The sequence below is a fragment of the Brassica napus genome, chromosome C3, assembly GCF_020379485.1.
Source record: "Brassica napus cultivar Da-Ae chromosome C3, Da-Ae, whole genome shotgun sequence".
NCBI lineage: Eukaryota > Viridiplantae > Streptophyta > Magnoliopsida > Brassicales > Brassicaceae > Brassica > Brassica napus.
This window is the reverse complement of record NC_063446.1, coordinates 61050672-61071190: the sequence shown is the minus strand read 5'-3', so window position 1 is coordinate 61071190 and position 20519 is coordinate 61050672. Positions and strand designations below refer to the sequence as shown.

At 32.9% G+C, this 20519-nt stretch overlaps 5 protein-coding genes across 6 annotated transcripts; 2 read left to right on the top strand and 3 right to left on the bottom strand.

Moving 5' to 3' along the window:
• Positions 1–359: 359 nt before the first annotated feature.
• LOC125584448 lies at positions 360–1268 on the bottom strand. The gene is made up of 4 exons (XM_048752929.1): positions 1173–1268; positions 909–1070; positions 575–827; positions 360–497 (listed from the first exon to the last, which is right to left on the bottom strand). The coding sequence occupies exons 1-3, from the start codon at positions 1239–1241 to the stop codon at positions 588–590; spliced, it is 471 nt and encodes a 156-aa protein (XP_048608886.1). The 5' UTR covers positions 1242–1268; the 3' UTR covers positions 360–497; positions 575–587.
• Positions 1269–4423: 3155 nt separating this feature from the next.
• On the top strand, positions 4424–7142 carry LOC106428003 (uncharacterized protein At4g04775-like). The gene is made up of 2 exons (XM_013868739.3): positions 4424–4946; positions 5062–7142. The coding sequence occupies exons 1-2, from the start codon at positions 4758–4760 to the stop codon at positions 5314–5316; spliced, it is 444 nt and encodes a 147-aa protein (XP_013724193.2). The 5' UTR covers positions 4424–4757; the 3' UTR covers positions 5317–7142.
• LOC106420858 lies at positions 5779–7168 on the bottom strand. The gene is made up of 4 exons (XM_013861715.2): positions 7103–7168; positions 6588–7002; positions 5985–6502; positions 5779–5916 (listed from the first exon to the last, which is right to left on the bottom strand). Exons 1-4 carry the CDS (start codon positions 7166–7168, stop codon positions 5779–5781), a joined length of 1137 nt encoding a protein of 378 aa, XP_013717169.2.
• A 200-nt stretch (positions 7169–7368) lies between these two features.
• Positions 7369–10805, top strand: LOC106389819 (aminopeptidase P1). The gene is made up of 12 exons (XM_013830167.3): positions 7369–7629; positions 7737–7800; positions 7916–8055; positions 8133–8795; positions 8881–8967; positions 9298–9432; positions 9511–9645; positions 9724–9804; positions 9888–10047; positions 10123–10194; positions 10273–10397; positions 10479–10805. The coding sequence occupies exons 1-12, from the start codon at positions 7537–7539 to the stop codon at positions 10644–10646; spliced, it is 1923 nt and encodes a 640-aa protein (XP_013685621.2). The 5' UTR covers positions 7369–7536; the 3' UTR covers positions 10647–10805.
• Positions 10806–11507: 702 nt separating this feature from the next.
• On the bottom strand, positions 11508–13107 carry LOC106389820 (NEDD8-conjugating enzyme Ubc12). Of its 2 annotated transcripts, none has more exons than XM_013830168.3 (6): positions 12967–13107; positions 12573–12723; positions 12382–12490; positions 12204–12282; positions 11968–12084; positions 11508–11884 (listed from the first exon to the last, which is right to left on the bottom strand). In XM_013830168.3, the coding sequence occupies exons 2-6, from the start codon at positions 12691–12693 to the stop codon at positions 11747–11749; spliced, it is 564 nt and encodes a 187-aa protein (XP_013685622.2). In that variant the 5' UTR covers positions 12694–12723; positions 12967–13107; the 3' UTR covers positions 11508–11746. The 2 variants fall into 2 exon arrangements, with proteins under 2 accessions (XP_013685622.2, XP_048608885.1); XM_048752928.1 differs by lacking the exon at positions 12967–13107 and adding an exon at positions 12844–12891.
• Between the last annotated feature and the right edge of the window lie 7412 nt (positions 13108–20519).

Genomic DNA, 20519 nt, shown 5'->3' with positions numbered 1-20519 from the left:
ACTTTACATTTACTCTAGTTTCTTTTTTAAGAAAATTAGTAACGAGAATCTTCATGTATTTATATCACCGATTTTACTTTTTAAACTTTTTATCATTAATTTTCATAATGCTTTCTAAAATCTTATTATAAGATATATAAGAGGTTATAAGTTATTTATCAGCCTTTACATATCATTTTTTTGTGTTTAAAATTTTCTTCTCCGAGTTTATATAATACTTTATAAACTAGTATATCTGAGTTTTACGAAGGTTTATAAGTGATTTTTAATAACTTTTAATACATTATTGTTTATGAATCCTTAGATAATGCTTATAAATGTTTTAATCATCTCTTGCGAATAATTATTTATAGGCGATGTAATCTGTAAACAAATTATTTAGCAACTATAAGTTTAAGCTTTATACATTAAAATTTACAAGGCCTTATCAAATATATTAAATTTTATACCCTTATATCAAAGTTTGGAGTAGTGAATGTTGGAGTAGACGACGTCATCTACAAAAGATAAGATTAGTTAAGCTTAATATCAAAAAATTTATAAACCTTTATATTCTATCTTTTTAGAATTGTACCTTTGACTTTTTTTCATGCATCTTTTTTCTTCACTTTTTTCAGTGTCTTCGTCTGAAGTGATTTCTCTGTATTCTCATTTTCCCCAAGAATATTCACTTCCATCAGTTGTTGTGTATCAGAAATTTCTTCATCATCATTTTCATCATCTGTTGCATTTCTTTTACCACCAGAATTTTCTTCTTCTTCATTTTCATCATTTGGTGCACCTTTTGTATCATCATAGTTGCATGGACTCTCATAACTGCCAGGTACCTTCAAGAAATCATATCATAATAGGTAAAGAAAATAACATGTGAAAATATTTATAAGTGCTTGGTAAAGTTATTTGCTTACCAATCCTAAGACATTCTCGATTACTTTTACTCGTTTATTCAAATCATAAAGTATTTGGATTAACTTATCGAGTTTGGAACCATCTTCATCTTGAAATTTCTCCTTAGCTTTCTCATACGCTTCATCTTTTCTTTTCTCTTCATTCTTCTTATGCTCTTGTTCCTAAACAGTATTATGATGGCTATATAAACATATTCATCATTCAATTTTGATAACACAATCAGAAAATAACATTTATAAACCATTATAAAGAGAGTTATTTACCTTATTTCCTCTTCCTTGTTTCTGCCTTTCAACTTGCACGGGCTCCTCAACTTCTGTCTCAGCTTCCATTTGTTCTTCTTCTTCTTCCTCAAGTGTCTGCCCCTATTTCCAAGAAGAAAAAAACAATAACAAATTTATGATGGCTTATAATTTTAAAAAAATGATAGTCCAAATTTATAAGGGTTTATATATTAGCTTACTTCATTGATTTTTTAAGTTTCTCTTTCTTTATCACCGTCGCCGAATTCAGCATCAACTTTCACTTGTTGTTCTTCTTCATCTTGTGTTTGCTCCTATTTCAAACAAAAATAAGAGATTTATAAATGCTTATAATATTAAAATAACTTAGCAATTTCAAATTTGATAAAGTCTTATAAAACATCAAAAACACAATGACCTTAGAGTTTTTGCTGTACATCTTTGTCTTCTGTCCTGCTTTGTCGACCAATGTCTTCTGTTGTAAGAAAAACATCCACAAATCCTTGTTCCCATTCGCTTTTCTTCACTTTGTATCCTTGTTGAACTAGTTGTACAACAATGTCATAGTCCTTATCATCAGGATGTGTTGGGTTCACCAAATGTCTGAATTCCTCAGAGAATCCAAACATTGTAGTAACAACACCCTGTAACAAGGATAAAACAACGTTTTATAAGTCTCTGTAAATCTCTTATTTATAAACCATTATGAAACAATATAGTTAACTTAGTAATCTCATGTGAATGGCATGAGCTAATGAGGGCATGAAACAAGAAAAGTGTTAAGAGAAGTGAAACATGCGAGTTCACACACAAAACACAAGATGCGAGTTCACACACAAAACACAAGCCAAGAAGAAACAGAGCAACCATTCTCAATAATCTAATGTGAATGTTAAGGGCTAGTGTGTGAATGATGCAAGCAACGTGTTACAGAAAAAGTACAAAATGAAAAATATTCTAAAATATCTAAACACTTCATATTCTTTACCAAGGCGCCTGCTTGTGACCCTTTTTCAAGGAGTATGTTTATAAACCTCTTTCTAAACAATACAGTACGAATAAATTTATAAATTTTAGTAAAAACTCACATTATTTTTCTTCTCCACCTCCAACACTTCAGTAATTGTCGGAGCCCATGTTGAGTTCCAATGTAGACATAACGGATCTGCAGAATAGGTTTCCTGGCATGGTTTTCCCAAAGTTTTACCAAGCATAGGCACTGATGACATAGCCCACAAATTTATGGCCAGCACAAAACCTTTCACTTCATAACTCTCTCATGTCCACGAACTTGCACTCAAACGTTTAACACTTTTGGACAAAACTTTATAAGCAACTTTACCCCAAGCCAACTTCGACAAGCTATCAGAGTTCTTATAAGCCAGCAACCTTCCCTTTGGGATTAGAGAGCTTGAGTTTTCTGCAATAATTACCCCTTCTGTGATTATTGCTATTCCTATAGATAGTCTCTATAGTCTTGTCATTGTTCTTGCTTTCTTTTTGAGCATATCATACAAGCTTCTCACTGTGTACTTGTCCCCCTTGCTTAGCATCCAAAGATAAGGTTTCTTCACTTGTCTCAACAATCTCATGAAACCCAGATTTATAAGGGGTTATAATTCCTTAATATTCAGTTTTCACTATCGAAAATTTTCTCTTCCTTAATATGCAGTTTTCACTATCGGAAAATCTCTTTCTTAGCTGGAACCATTCAGATCAATCTTAATATGACTTCAAAACCAGATTTAAGTTTTCAAATACTCAATGTTTTCACTCTCAACGCTTCACTATCAAATCTGTTTCTCTTAGATCGACCTCTTTAAATGAGATATCTAAGAGAACCTTGTTTGATTTTTCGATAAGAGAAAGCACAAAATCGAATAAAAAAATACAGAAATTAGAGAACAAACAAATGCAGAAATTAGAGACATACAAGTTGTGAATCACGTATAGGAGTCGACATCTTGGAGATTTTGAATCGATTCGTCGCTGGAACTAGACGATGAGAGAGAGACGCCAGAACTAGACGGTGAGAGAGAGACGCCGGAACTCGACGGTGAGAGAGAGACGACGGTGACTCGACGGTGAGAGAGAGACGACGGTGACTCGACGGTGAGAGAGAGACGGCGATGAGAGAGAGAAACCGATAGTGGAGAAGAAGATAATGTAAGGGTATTATTGTCTGTTTCTCATTAATGAAAGTGGTATTTGTGAAAATGTCCTTAGATTGATGGTAAAGTTGAAAAGTGGTATCCAACAAAGTGTAAAAGTAAAATTTTCCCTTTATTATTTTATATTTTGTTAATTCAAAAACAACATGTTAAGTTATTATTTATATTCTTAACAAGTTTATACCAAACATAAAATAATTTATATATGACAGCAAATTTCATTAAAATATATATACTAATTATTGTGTTGAAATTTTCAAAACACTCATATATTATAAATGTTTTAGACTATATTTTTATACAAATGTTTTTTCTTCATTAATATTTAATTATATACTGTTTTATATCTTAATTTTTATAATAAAAATATTATTTAAAGATAACAACACAACATATAAGTATTATCTTATTTTTTAGAAATATAAAATATTATTTCAAGATAACAACAAAATATATGAGAATTATCTTTTTAGAAATTTAATATTGTTAATTTAAAATTCGTTTTTAATTAAATTATTATATATAAAAATTTATTAAGGGTAACAACGACATTAACCAGTCTAACTTTTAACGTGGGAGCTCGATTCTGAAAATTTACTTCGCAAATAATAGTATAGATTACATATTTTATAGTTATATTATTTAAATTAATAAATTATGGACTCAACTAAAAACTATTAATAAATTAATGACTCAGTTTAAACCTAATTAAAACATGACAAATAAGCAAAATTAGCTAAAATTATGGATATCATGACAAATAAGCTAAAAATTCACTTCGCAAATAATAGCATAGATTACATATTTTATAGTTATATTATTTAAATTAATAAATTATGGACTCAACTAAAAACTATTAATAAATTAATGATTCAGTTTAAATCTAATTAAAACATGACAAATAAGCAAAATTAGCTAAAATCATGGAAATCATGACAAATAAGCTAAATCGTTTCATAAATAATAGTATAGATCGGAGTTCTAGTGGAAAAATCTAGTATTCTACTAATTCTAATTTGCTATTAGGAAAATTAAGCTATTTGTTTAATTGTTAAGCAAAAAAATACATTTTAAAAAGAACATTATTTATATTTAGGGAAGACGAGCTATTTCCCCACGAGAAGTATCGCATAGCACCAGATGTCTCCCAAAACTATGCCTCGTTCTATGTATCCCCGAGATTAAAGTTCGAAACCTATTTCCCCACCAATATTGGTTTTCTCACGGTTTCTGTAAACCTAATATAGAACCCGGGTTGTCTTGTAATAAAGCGAACAAAACTAAACCAAAACGACATAAAACCCAACCAAACGAACTTAACCCGACCCGACATTGCTTACCCAACTTAAATACACCCGAGAAAACAGAATACCCAAATCGATTTTAATCAAGAACCCTAAAATTGTTTCTCTAGATTGAAGCTGCAGAGAAGAAAATGTCAGGGGCTTCGTCGAATAGCTCAGGAGCATCGACGGGAGGAAACGCTTATCGTCGTCGGGGTGGAGTGGTCATGGGAATTCCGAAGAAGTGTTGGTGTGGTGATGAAACTGTTCCTCTCATGTCCAAATCTGACAAAAATTCGTACCGAAGGTACTACCGTTGTGCTACTGCTGCAAGAAAGAAGGTGAGCTGTTGTTTGTTATTTGTTTTGAAATCAATTTTTATAAGCTATGGTGTTGTCTGAAATCGATTCTTATAAGGTGTATTGTTGTTTGTTATATGGTGAAAAAATGTGGCAGCTTGAGAATGATAATCACATCTTCAAGTGGATTGATGAGGCACTGATAAATGAGGTTGAAACTCTTGAATTCAAAACCGCAAGACTCGAGCAAGAGTTGAGAGAGATACAAACGAAGGTGGAGAAGGAGTTATGTGATAAGGTAGAAGCGTTGTTAGCTGAAGGCAAAGGCAACATGAAGAGAATGATGATAGTAGGTATTGTTGGATGTGTGGGTGTGCTAGGAATCATGGAGTTATGCATAAGAAAATGGTGAATGTGATGAGAAGAAAATGATCGAGGTTGTTGGTTTTTAGTGCTAAGTAATATGTTCAAGTGGTTAGATTATTGCTTTTGGTCGATCTTGTATGAACAAAATGGTTGAACTTGTTGTGTTTCATTGGTATCCAATGTTATCCTAACCTTTTATGATCGTTGTGTTTTGTTGTCATATTCATTGAAAAGAGACAAAGATAACATAAACAAACACAAGTTGGCCACTTTAAAATGTTAAATAACATTGGTTTGAACAAAAGAAAGTGTTAAACAAACACAATTTGACCACCATCCAAGCCGACAAAAGAGTTTAAAAACACATGCTAGACAAGTTCAAACCACAAAGGACAAGACACAAGACACCACAAAAGTTAAGTCACATGACAACACAAAAGCTGAGACATAAAAAACACACCAGCCGAGTCAGAAAACACTACCAAAACACCATCTCAACTCGAGACCATCAACACATATCTTCATACCCATGAATGATTTGAGCACCAGCTGGAGAAGCAACCTGAGAAGAACTTTGAGAAGCAGCTGGAGAAGCAACCTGAGAAGAACCTTGAGAAGCAACTTGAGTAGGAGCACCTTGAGAAGTCTGCGAGTTAAAGAAGGTTATTAGTGAATCAATCTTTGAGAAGCAACTTGAGTAGGAGTAAAACAAACCTTATTTTTCGTATGGAATCTCGAATTGTGATCAGGTTGGCCACATATTCCACAATGCATAATCCGTTTTTTATGTTTCGGTTGCTTCTTGGTTGGAGACTCGTTCACACCTTTCTTCCTTTTTTTGTCGGCCTTAGTGACCTTCTTCCTCCCCGGTTGGTCTGGCTCAGGTGGAATATGATTGTCTGGAGCCCCTGTTGCTGGCCAAAACGGAGCACCTCTAACCGGCACAAGGCCTTCTACATAGTTTCTTCTCCACATCGCTGTTCTGAACCACTGACAAACGAAATCCTCAGGCTTAAGCTTCTTATGAAGAATGACTCCATATGCATGCTCACAGGGAATACCACATATCTCAAATTTCTTGCACGAGCAGGTGAAATTATCCAAGCTGACCCGGTAAGTGCATGAACTTAACTTAACTTCATACATTCCGTTGGTGCTTCTTGTAACTTTGCAAAGCGAAGCATCCTTCTTCTCTTCCTTAAGAAAGTCTGTCACATAAGGTGTACAAGTCCCTGAAAATACAAACAAAACATCATCACAAAGTCTGTTAAATAGCCGATTTTTTCACTAGAAAACACAAACATAATAACTTCATACCTTTGTGAGAATGAGAGATAGCAGATCGCTTTGCAATGCGAGCCATGGCAAGTCTTCTTATACTCTCTAGCATAGGCACAAATGGCATATCTCTTGCCTTCGTAATAGTGTTGTTGAAAGACTCCGTCGAGTTATTTTCAACATCTTCACAATACGGCCCCAACCTGTAGAATGCTCTGCACCATGACTTTGGATTTGTCTTCTGAACATCATCGTATACACCAACATCGTAATTAAAAATCCTATCAAGATTTTGCTGATACTCTGCTTCGTTGTAACTCCAAGCTAACCTCCATATGTAAGGCTTCATGTCGCTTTTACTCCCATGCTTTTTCTTCAGATTTCCATAGATATGTCTCACGCACATCCTATGCTCTATTTTAGGAAGCTCCTGTTGGACAGCACTAATCAGTCCCTGCATCAAATCAAAACCGAGAATCAGTCATGTTAACTGAAACAAACCCGAGAATCAAACATGTTAACTAAAATAAAATCCTAGAATCAAGCATATTTACCTTTTGACAATCAGAGATTAGAATAAATCCCTCGCCATCATCGAGTCCTAAGTCCTTCTTTACCATTCTCACAAACCATAACCAATTATCGGTATTTTCCACTTGAACTACTCCCCATGCCACTGGATATATGGCATTATCTGCGTCTATGAGATACTATGCGATACTTCTCGAGGCATAGTTTTAAGAGACATCTGGTGCTATGCGATACTTCTCGTGGGGAAATAGCTCGGCTTCCCTTATATTTATTTTAGTTGCGTGACTTGCGTCAGCCATTAGGATTCCTAGGAACACGTAATCTGTATATACAGTACTTTATTATCATCTCTCTCTCTCTCTCTCTCTCCCCATCTGTGCTCGACGACATTGACACAAGACTCAACATAACGCAAAATTCTATCTGAAACAGAAACAGAAACCGAAACACCGTCATCATGTCTGAGATTCTCTCTTCCCTGAGGTCACTAATGGCCTCTCACTCTCCTCCTCTCGACGCTCTCGTCGTCCCTTCCGAAGACTATCACCAGGTTTGAATCGACCCTTTTTCTTGTATCCATGATCCGATCTTTGAACAATATAAAGTTTCGATTTTTACAGTTTTATTAAATCGAATTTTGTGTTTCAATTTCAATAGAGCGAGTATGTGTCTGCTCGAGACAAACGGCGTGAGTTCGTGTCTGGATTTACTGGAAGTGCAGGTTTGTGTTGTGTTCTGTTCTGTAATAATCGTTGGACTGGATCTTTGGTTCGGAAAAAAGACTTACCCTTAACTGATGATCTCTGTCTCTATCTCTCTGTTTTGGGTTTTGATAGGTTTGGCGCTAATCACGAAGAACGAAGCAAGGCTTTGGACTGATGGACGCTACTTCTTGCAAGCGATCCAACAGCTTAGTGATGAGTGGACACTCATGCGTATGGGAGAAGATCCTCTTGTTGAAGTTTGGATGTCTGATGTGAGTCACTCACACGATGATCAATCACTTTCACATGTTTCTTTTGATTTTGATTTTTGTCTTCATTGATGTTTTAGAATCTGTCTGAGGGAGCAAACATAGGTGTTGATCCATGGTGTGTCTCGGTAGACACAGCGAACAGATGGGGAAAAGCCTTTGCTAAGAAGAGTCAGAACCTTATTCCGACAACAACTGATCTTGTGGATGAAGTCTGGAAGAGCCGTCCACCTTCTGAGATGAACCCTGTTATTGTCCATCCCTTGGAGTTTGCTGGCCGCTCTGTCTCCGACAAGTTGACAGATTTGAGAGCAAAGCTTAAGCAAGAGAGTGCGCGTGGTTTAGTCATCGCTGCTCTCGATGAGGTTGCTTGGCTATACAACATCCGTGGAACCGATGTTGCTTACTGTCCCGTTGTTCACGCCTTTGCAATCATTACAACCGACTCTGCGTTCCTCTATGTGGACAAGAAGAAAGTATCCAATGAGGTGAGTGAGTATTTCAAAGGGCTTGGTGTGGAAGTCAAGGAGTACACACATGTCATCTCAGATGTGGCGTTGCTTGCTTCAAAACAACTTTTTTCATCATTCTCATCTAAAATCGAGGACATGGAGATTGATTCTGACCAGACTGATCGGTTGTGGGTGGACCCTGCTTCCTGCTGCTATGCGCTTTATTCAAAGTTGGATGCTGATAAGGTCCTCTTGCAACCATCTCCTCTCTCACTCCCAAAAGCCTTAAAGGTAGTCAATAATGAATACTCTTTACAAAAAGTAACTTCTCTTAATTTCTTTGCTTTATAGTATTGATTCTTTTATGTTATGTTAGAACCCTGTTGAGCTCGAAGGACTCAAGAAAGCACATGTTCGTGATGGTGCAGCTGTTGTCCAGTACCTTGTTTGGCTCGATAACCAGGTACTGTAAATGAATACTTCCTCCGTTTCATTTCAAATGTCGTTTTAGATTCGTGCACAGGTTCTAATTTTGCATATTTTCTAAATAAAAACATCATTAACTATATACATAATCATATTTCAACCATAAAAAAATAAACATGAGAACATAAAAGAGTCATGTAGCAGGTAAAATTAATAAATTTTGCATTGAAATTCTAAAACAACACATATTTTGTAACAAAAATTTTACTCTACAACGACACTTGATATGAAACGGAGGGAGAACGAGTCCTGGAGAAATCTTGTATCCAAGATTGTTTCATGTACACTCGTGTTTGTGAAACTGTAGATGCAAGAGCTTTATGGAGCATCTGGATACTTTATGGAAGCAGAGGCAAACAAAAAGAAACCAACTAGTGAGACCTCTAAGCTTACTGAAGTGACTGTGAGTGATAAGCTGGAGAGTCTCCGAGCTGCCAAAGAGGTAATCTCTTACATATCAAACGTCATTCACTGTAAAAGCATCTTAATATATAAACGTTTCTGTTCAATGTGGTTGCAGCATTTTAGAGGTCTAAGCTTTCCTACTATATCATCCGTTGGTTCAAACGCTGCCATCATTCATTACTCACCAGAGCCTGAAGCTTGTGCTGAGATGGACCCTGACAAGATTTACTTATGTGATTCAGGAGCACAGGTTTATAATCACATGATTTGAGTATATACTATAAGCTTCATTTATTTTCTCTAACATACACATTTTGTTTGAGTGAAGTATCTCGATGGAACAACTGATATAACAAGAACGGTTCACTTTGGAAAACCTTCAGCTCATGAGAAGGACTGTTATACCGCGGTAATTAATGATTAACTTTCTGCTGAAGAATATAACGTTGTTATTGACTCTAATACGTATGTTTTAATGGGATGCATGTTTAGGTGCTCAAGGGTCATGTTGCACTTGGAAACGCTCGGTTTCCGAAAGGAACAAATGGTTATACACTTGATATACTTGCTAGAGCTCCTTTGTGGAAGTTTGGGTTGGATTATCGACATGGTACTGGTCATGGTGTTGGCTCTTACCTTTTCGTTCATGAAGGTAAAGCGATTAGAAACCTCTTTGGTAATCAATCTTTTTTGTATGTATATTAATAGGTGTTGGGATTGTGTGCAGGACCTCACCAAGTTAGTTTCAGACCTAGTGCTAGGAATGTTCCTCTTCAAGCTACCATGACTGTAACAGATGGTCTGTCTCTGCAACGAAAGCTTGATATTGATCTTCATATGCTAAGAACCGTGGTTTGTTTTCTTCTTTCTTTTGCAGAGCCTGGTTACTATGAGGATGGGAACTTTGGTATAAGGCTAGAGAATGTTCTTGTTGTTAATGATGCTGAAACTGAGTTTAACTTTGGTGACAAGGGCTACTTGCAGTTCGAGCATATCACTTGGGTACTTACTTGCTCACTTAACTGTTCTTGGTTCTGTTATCTATATGCATGTCTGAGTAACTCTCATTCTATCTCTCTCTAGGCACCGTACCAAGTGAAACTTATCGATCTAAAGCAGTTGACACGAGAAGAGATCGATTGGTTAAACACATACCATCTGAAATGCAAGGACATCTTGGCCCCGTTCCTGAACCAGGCTGAAATGGAATGGCTCAAGAAAGCTACCGAGCCTGTAAGTGTATTGGCTTGAATCCCTCCTGGATCTCTCTTACTAGATGTTTACCAATGGCTTCTTCTGTGCTGTGCTTTCACTGTTGAACCAAACATATTTGTAAGTCATTACACAGTTTTCTTCTTCTTGGTTTCCATTCAGACATCTAAAATAAAAGGTTCATGTTTCTTGAACACATGTATCTTTGTTTAGCCCTGTTCGTTTCGGTAACGCTGCGATCAAGACATGCGACTGCATTTTTTCACAGTTTTCTGCTTTATTGGTTTCGCGGGTGATAAAATAGAAAACGCAGCGATCAAATATTCAAAGAGCTCCCGTGACGCTGGTGACGCAAAAAATAACAGCGTCTCATTTTGTCCATATTCTCTCTCCTCTGCGGCTGAAAGACGGTTAAAAGCAGCGGATCCTGCGGTGATTCTTCCCTAGCTTCCGTTAAATTTTGTGACGCTCATCTCGATCGCAGCGTTTGACTAACGAACATGGCTTTTCTACAAGATTCTCAGTTCTTAAACTTTGTAGCTTACGGCGTCGAGAACTTTATCTGCTGTCTTATTCTTCAGTTCCTTGACATTCTTTCTCATCTCTTCTCCTTCTTCGTCATCCATCACTCTCTTCACCGTTTCAACTCTCTCTTCCTTTCTAACAATCCCATTGCCAACATTAATGTTGTACGTGAAGCAGATGCCCTTGATGGCTGTTCGGTTTGGGTTTCTGTTGGTCTGATCGAGAAAACGTGAAAACAGCGACTTCTAAAGAAACTGAAATGATCTGACATTGATTAATGTTCTGATTATTTCGAAACACAAGACATGTTCGAGACCACTAACACTATGTATTATACCAGAGCTGGACTTATAAAACAAACCAAATCAAACTGAATTTGAGGAGAATTATAAAATATAAGATTAGAGATCAAGCATGTTACAGAATCCACATTTTTTGAGTACTCAGTTCCTTTTCAGTCTCCTTTGTCGAACTCTCACGAACTAAAAGTTCAGAAAGATCACGCCAAGGGAAATGTAGTCTTACACAAAAGCAAATAAACAAGGGGTTTTTGAGAGATACAATAGGCAGACAAAGGGGCTTTCATCGGTTCTTATCGTCTTCAGAGCTTTTTGTTAGATACAGCGCGGGAAAAAGGTTTGACCAACATAGCCACCTGTCATGGCCCTCCGGACATTGGTCTCAAACAGCTTTGGGTTGTCCCTTAAAACTTGTGCTGCATCATGGTTCAATGGATCTTCAGAATTTGGTTCCTGTGTGAAAAAACACATACACTCAGTTTAAGAGAATCAGATAATAACACAAACACTAAGCCTGATTGATGTATCAGGCTTACCGTGAAAAGGTGGAAGAGTCCATAGATAACAGTGTTGATGTTAAGAACAGGTTTCCAGTCTTCACGCAAGATGTTGAGGCAAACGTTTCCTTCCAAATCAATATTGGGATGATAAACCTTAAAAAAAAAACAAAGAAAACAAGCAATCAGAAAGCAAAGATGGAGCTATAAGGAAAGCAAATATATAAACAAGTAACATATTCCAAGTAGAAGATAGAAACTATAAGGTAGCCTACCTTGGTTTTGCATTTAACTTTAGGAGCTTCATGTGGATACACAGGAGACACTTGGAACGTGAAAACAAATGTACCATTACTGTTTATCATTAACCAAGAAAAATAAACAAACAAATGAGTTTCTGAAACCCTTTCGAATTGTGAGCATGAGTTATGGAAAAAAGACTCTACACTCAACTGGTAGTATCCATCATCGGGTTTAATGGAGACTTCAAAGTTCATCAAATCATCTTTGCCATTAGGAAACGATATCGTACACGAGCTTGGAAGGTTCAACTCTGATATATCTACACAATTTTAAAAAGAATCAAAACTTTAGGAAGAGACCATATGCAAGAAGGAAAGAAAGATATAAAAAGGGAATAATACCTTTGTGAAGACGAAGTTCACCAGCAGATTGCTTCTTAACAGAAGCTCCTCCTCCTCCTCCTCTACTAGCGTTTTGAGCTTGTTCTCTTTGCTTTTCCTTTACTTTAAACAACCCAATCATTGCTTCTGCTTCTCTGACTTCTAAATAAAGCTGAGACAAACCAAGGAATGAACAATCAGTTGGTTTCTATGCAGATACGGAGACAGAGCAGTCAATCTTGGTAAGAAAGCTACGAGAATTTCTAGAAAGACTTGATCCCTAAACACAAACCCAGAAAGGAAAACGCTTTAATCAACTTAGAGCTCAAAGATCGAAACTTTCCTAATGAGTCGAAAAGGAAATACAAAAGAAACTAAAAGTTGATATACATAATAAATGAAGGAAGAAGCTTACAAGTTGATAATTTCGTTGCAGAACACGAGATCGGAACAGGTTAACGACTGAATCAAAAACGACCAAGAATGACACAATCCTCTCTTAGCTTTTTCTCGACGCCGAGTTAAAACAAAATCTTTACACAACTGGGCCCATTAAGCCAATTAAGCCCCTTAGGCCCGTTAAATATGTTTTACCAATAAGTTTGGTACTTTTGCATGTTCTCATGTCTTTAATTATGATTTTACAAAGCTTTAACACACGTCATGACTCACTAATGGTGACATAGGAAATGAAAAGAAATAATCTATTTTTACTCATTTTTTTAAAAGTAAAAATATTTGCTGCGTATAATTCTCTGTCATTTCTTAAATTTTAAATAGAACGAAAGTAATATCGTTCTTGTTCTTGTTCATTTTTTTTTCATTCTTTCTATTTGAATGGTCACCAGAGCCTATGTGAATGAGCCGATATTCTATAATGCCCTACTACCTATTACGTTTATTCTAATATGTCCCAGTCTTATTAAGTTATTTCTTTTCATTTATTTTTAAATGAAAACGTGGCTAAGTACAAAAGAGCCCTTAATGAATTTAGTTATCTACGGATCCAACCTAAACTAACTCACCCGACTCAAGCCTAGTCGGGTCTAACCCGGATTTCCCAACCCTAGCACGTGTTTCTCTTCCCCATTCTCAATCTCTCAAAAGAAAAATCTCTACCTTTCTCTCTGCCTCCGGGATGCCTCACTTCTCAGTCGAAAGAAAGATTCTTCTGTAAATCTATCCTATTCTCTATGTTTCTCTTCGCCTCTCCGATGTTCCTTCCTCAGTCTCCAGAGTTCGTCGGCGAGAGAGTGCTCACCAAGTTCTGGGAACTGACACCTCCTTTTCGTCGGTATTGCTGTCGATTATGGTTCCGTTTGCTTAGCCGTAGGAGTGTTGATTCAAAGATGAACCGTGTAGATGAGTCTTTATTGTCTTATGTATCTAGGATCTTCCAGGTTTACTCTGTTTTTACGAGGATTCTTGTAATTTTAGGAGTGATGAGAGTCATTTTATTCATGTGAGTGCGGAGTATCTCTAGTGAATTAATGAGAGCGAGTCTGTCGCTGAATCAAGTGCAAGCTTGGAACTCATTTTCAAGGGGAATATAAGGTTGTGGTTGCTCGACCAGCTTATCTTGATGGCCATGTTGTGCACCAACCATTAGGCTTGCCGGTTAGGAATTTAATGTCCGGTTTGTGAGATAACGCAGCTTGTTGCTTCTATGATTTGCACTTTCATCCCCTTCGGTGCAAATCTACTGAACTTTTGATTTGATGCTTGTGTTTTCTCTTTTGGAGCAAGTTGAGAAGACTTACATCATGGTGAAACCAGACGGCATAAAACGATGTCTTGTAAGCTGTTTTCTTCTCTTTTGTTTCACGCTTTTGCTTCTTTGATGTAAAGTAACCTCTGAACTCTACAAAGCTTTGAATGTGATTTGCAGCCAGTGAGCTATCTTTCTTTGCTTAAACTCTTTATTGTTTCTATGACACACATCGGGTCACCAACAATATCTCATAACACAATAGGCCATATACACAATTCCACTCACTCTAAGCCCAAATAAAAATCTGAATAAAAATCCCAGTAGCACCAATCCGTTTAAATCAACTCTCGTTTTGAGAAGAAAGGCTTTAAACTTATTGGATTTAAGATGTTTCAGTGTCCAAAAGAATTGGCTGTGGTAATCATTCATAACATCACTGGTTTGATTATGTTCTTGTTTCTTTTTTTGCCATGATCAGTTTTGTCTAGGTTATTTACAAGCTTAATAATAAGTTCTTTATCACAAATGGCTTCTCTTCTTTTACACAGGAATTTTTGCTTGCTTGATGGGTATATGAAGGAATGGTTTCACGTCCAGTCTAAGATATAAAAACTGAAGAAAAGTCAAAAGAGAAAAAAAAGAGTTGATGGAAAAGGGAAAAAGCAAGATTTATTAAAAAAAAAAATTAAACCTGGATCTATTAAAAATTTATTGTTTTGTACTTGTCTAAATGTATGACAAAAATATTGGATGCCAAAAGAAGAAAAAATTGTATAAGTGTAACTAAAAATTTGGATGTTTGATGTTTGCTATTTAGAACCTCTTGGTTTAGAATATTGGGTATTAATATGTACAAAAAAAATATTTGGATAACTGAGTTTTTTCAGTTATTATTAAGAAAACTATTTTTTTAAAAACAATGTCTAAAACTTAAAAGATTATTAGAAACTCAATAATTTAAAATGAAAATCAGTTATATACTAAGATGAATAAAACACCTAAAACATGTAGAACATATTTAACACATGTTTGAAAAATAATTTTTAAATATTACATTTACACTTAGTAATACTCAAGATAGTAGTAATATTATCTTGTTCATAGTAATACTTTTGAAACTTTCAATATTTATTAGTAATACCATATGAAAAATTAAAAAAATATTTCTATTGAAACCAATGTATATAAACAATTTTAGATCGTATATAACACTTTTTTAAAAACAAAATTCTGAAAATATGTAATTTGTGTGATTCACCTTATTATGACTTTACCATCAAGACATTAGGTATGGAAGTATACGGAAGTTTTTTGTGGAAATGATAAGTTTTCTAACAACTTAAGAAATATTAAAAAAATCATGACTAATTTGGTATCCAAATACATATATGGACATATAATTTCAATTTATATAAGTTATAACTGCCAAAAATATATAATAAGCCTAAATTATAATTTTTTTAGAAATATGCATAATACATAGTAGTTCAAGGTAGTTCGAGGTAATCCAAAATAGTCTTAATAGTGCTAATAGTCCAAAATACACATAAAAGTCCTAGTAGTTCTAGTAATCAAAAATACACATAGTAGTTCGAAATAAAACCATTAGTACCTAATAGTTCAAATCACAAGACAAGTTAATCGGTGGTGGCAGGACTATTTCCACATTCAAAATATTGATATAGACCTCTACATCAATTTCTTTTTATCTTTACCTCTTTCTCTTTCTCGTACACTAGATCCTTTGATTAATAGAAAACTTTTATTTTTGTGTGGATTCGTTACTTGTTTCAAATACTTGAGGATGCATTTAAGTGCTCTAACTTCTTTCTTTTTGTGGGTTATATGATTTTTAAAAGTCTTTTTGTTTCAAAATATTTGAGTCTTGAGAGTTTAAGATTAAATCAAATTTATTGAAAACTGTTCAGCTAATTAGATTTTACGGTCTTTATAACTGGTCGAATGATTTTAAATTTATATCTTTAAAATGTTTTTTTATAAGATATTGAATTTCTTAATCTGTGTGCAGTAAGATAAAACAACATATATTGTGAATGAAGGAAGTATTAAAATAAAAATAAAAATAACTATATTGAAATTTTAAAATGATACTCATTATATAATAAGAAAAATTGTCAAAATTATTTTTATGAAACAATAGGAATATTTTATATAAATTTTTAACTTAATTATAAATATAAGGTAATAAAATATATGAAATATCTTATTTTGATTTGAACGCTTTTATATAAAAGAGATAAAAACAATTTAAGAAAATATGTTATTTATATATTTTATATTAAATTTAATTTTGAATTTAATTTGTGGTTCAAATATTCTTAAATAATTTATTTGTTATTTTATTTTATTATTATAAAAGTATTATTTAGTTATAAATAGAAAAATGGAATTTAAAATTATACTTTTTCATGCACATAAATCATCAGTGATATTTTTATTTTTTTTGAATAAATTGTTTCAAAAAAAGATGATGAAGCTAAAAAAGATAAAAAAAAAGAAAAATGCTTAATTGTTTTTCTGATCGCTGTCAAAATTAAAAAAAAAAGGATGGTAGTACCCGTACAAATATTTTAAAGAAAAATAGAAAAGAAATAATATTAATAATAAGGGAAATCGCATTTTAAACACCGAGAGTGTCACTTTCTAGCACTTTAAACACTGAAATTTTTTGACTAGCACATTAAACCTTCAAAGTGACATTTTTATCATAATAAACCTCCAACGACATTTTCCAGTTCATAGACGACCAGTACTGTTCATTTTACAGGTTAAAATAATGACGTGTCGGTTTCTTTTTTCCTTAAAAATATAAAATAAAATACGTAAAATACAGAAAAATTCGAATAAAATTGGAAAAAATATAAAAAATTCAAAAAAAATCAAAAAAATCAAAATTCAAAAAAACATAAATATTAATATTTCAAACTTAAAAATAAAATACAATATTAAAAATTCTAAAAATGCAAAAATAAGATCTAAAATTAAAATTTAAAATTTAAAAACGAAAATAAAATTTTAAAAATTCTAAAATAAGATCTAAAATATTTTAAAAAAAATAATTTGAATTTTTTCTTTATTTATTTGTATTTTTATGTTTAGAGCATAAGAGTCTTTTGCATCTTTAATGAAAACAATTTGGTCATTTTTTTTTAGAAAATCTTTTTGGGACAAAACTCAATATAATCCATTTGAGAGAATTATTAGCCATGTGTCACCATCAGTTAACATGGGGTGAAATTGGCGGCTCCCGAGATGTTTTCCGCAAAGTGTACTTATGCGCTAGTCGGACTATGTAAGGTGTCTGGATATTCGGAATAAAAAAAAGTTTTTTTGATGGTAGCAAGTTTTGATATATTTTTTTTGATGGAGACAAGTTTTGATATCATCATAAGTGACAGTCACTTTAATTGGATGGAATTTTAAAATAAATATAATTTTTTTGGTTAAATATTTACAATTTTTCTTTTACAATTTTAATTTTTAAGTTTGAAGTTTTAATTTTAGATCTTATTTTAGAATTTTTTTAAAAAAATTTAAATTTTTTTTTTTAAATTTGACATTTTAATTTTAAATTTTATTTTTGAATTTTTAGAGTTTTAATATTTTATTTTAAATTTTGAAATTTTAATTTTAAATTTTATGTCTTTTGAATATTTAGATTTTTTTTTAATTTTGTTTTGAATTTTTTACAATTTTTTCCAATTTCATTCGATTTTTCTTGTACTTTTCTGTATTTTGTTTTTTTTTAAGAAACTGACACGTCATCATTTTGAGCTGTAAAATGAACAGTACCAGTCGTCTATGAACATGAAAACGTTTTTGGAGGTTTATTATGATAAAAATGTCACTTTGAAGATTTAAAGTGCTAGTTAAAAAATTTCGGTGTTTAAAGTGCTAGAAGGTGTCACTTTTAGTGTTTAAAATGCGATTTTCCCATAATAATAATAACAACTAAAGAAAAAAGTTGTTTGTGGAAAAAAGAACAGCTCCAGCCGCCGGGAAAAAAAGGAAAAAAATGCTGAAAACTTTTTTGATCGATGTCAAAAATAAAAAGAAGCTGGTGGGACCCAGAAAATATTCAAAAAAAAGGAGAAAGAGAAACAATAATCTATATATATATATATAAATACGTTGGTATATCTCCTGTTTTGCCACGTGGAAAGTCGTTCGCTGCAGAGACGACACGTGTCCGTCACAACATTATTTGGGCTTCAGACTTATAAATTTTGGGTTTTATACAACTCTAATTTTTCAAGTCCGGTAACCCACAAAGTCCACCTCTGAACCAGCAGCCGTAATCAATTATATATAGATAGATAACAAAAAAATCCACGTCATCGTAAACTACTTTACCACTTAAATTATTTGTCGGTCTCTTTAGGCTCTACTGTGTATGACTCTAAATTTTGATTTGGGTGTATACAATAATATTATTCTTACTATAGTCAACTAGCGAATAAAAATATATTTGATTCATTCGCCAATTTATTATTCTAAGTTAATATATGGTCAATAATTGTATCCCAATTTTAATTTATAAATAAATAGAATGACGAGAAGTTTGAGATCAAACATTAAAATCGATGTGCCGTTAACTAGTACTACAAAGCTCTGCACACATGAAATTAACCATGTGTTTACCCGTAACTGAAGAATCGAACCTTACCAAATAAAAAACAAAATCGAAACTAAATCAAATTTCATAAATCAGGTATATTTCTATATATCATGTATTCTATATTTTTCTGAAACTAAAATATCAAAAACAAACGAGAACCGAACCAAAATCAATAAGTATCTCAATTTGAAATATAATTTACAAATCTAAAATATTAAATAAACTTAGTTTTACAGTAACAAATATCATAAACTTATTATTTATAAACTGAACTATCCAAAATGAATTATATGAATACCATTTCCCTAAATTATTTAAAATTATATAAACTACCTGATAATTTATCCAAAAACTTAAATCACTTGTTTTTTTCCTGGCAAAAATCAATTTATCAATAAAATTTACTCAAATTAACCAAAATAATCTGAAACGCCCGTAACCGAAAGAGACCTGATTTTGTTTTTGATATTAGCTGGTTCCCCACTTTGTTGTCCAAACTGAACCAAATAAATAAAATATTTGAACGAGAATTGAATCCAATTTTATAAATAACCGAACATATCTTATATCTGTAGAATTAAAAAAATAAAATAAAATAAACCAAAACAATTCCAAAAAAAAAAAATCTAAAAAAGTATAATTCGAAAACATAAAAAAATATGTTTTTTATTTAAATAATTATTTGTTATATATATATCAAGAACAAGGATATAAGAGTCTTTTGCCACTTATTGCAAATATATTTTTAAAAATGCCCCTTTAGTGATGGTAAAGATCAATAATGGTACCATGAATGTGGTAAACATGAAATTTCACATATTATCTATTTAAAGTTAATATTTTCTTTTATTATGTCAAATTGAACTAAGAATAATAAGAAGATATATATATATATATATATATATTATCATATTATTCTGAATTGTTTTTTGCTAATTTTGTATTCTCTAAAAAAATAGAATAATGAAGGATATTGTCATTTTAATTTCAAACCAAAAATGTTTATTAAAAATAAGGGCACTCGCACTGGTTGAAATTCATCAGTTTCTAACAAATTTAAAAATATTAAAAGCTGAAAAAGAAGAAAGAGAAAGGATAAAAAAAAAGCAAGAGTGGTACCTGTGGGAAGAGCTTTCATACATTTCTAAAGAATCAGTGAATACATGTGGTATTATTTTACAGTTTTTTCTATTTTAATTTTTAAAATTATTAATAACTAAATTATGTACAAAAATAATAATAAAAATATTAGTGAGGTACTCTACTTGCTATTTTACCACTAATGATGCCCTAACAATGTGATATCAGAATTCTATTCATTATTGTTTTTTATAATATAGTTTTCAATCCACCATGATTTTTAAATGCTTCATAAAATTAATATAAATTTATATAAAACAGTTTTTATTATTCACTTGCCGTCCGTAGGGCGGACCCATCCTAATAAATAAATAAAGGGCAAGAAATCAAAGAAGAAAGAGGAGGGATAGTAAGAAAAGAAAGGGGATAGTGAGGATAAAATTTTAGTAAGTAGGGTGTTTTAGAGTACTTTCTTGGTTCTACTATCACATCACGATCTTTGTATATTACTTTTCTTGGTTCTACTAATCACATAAAT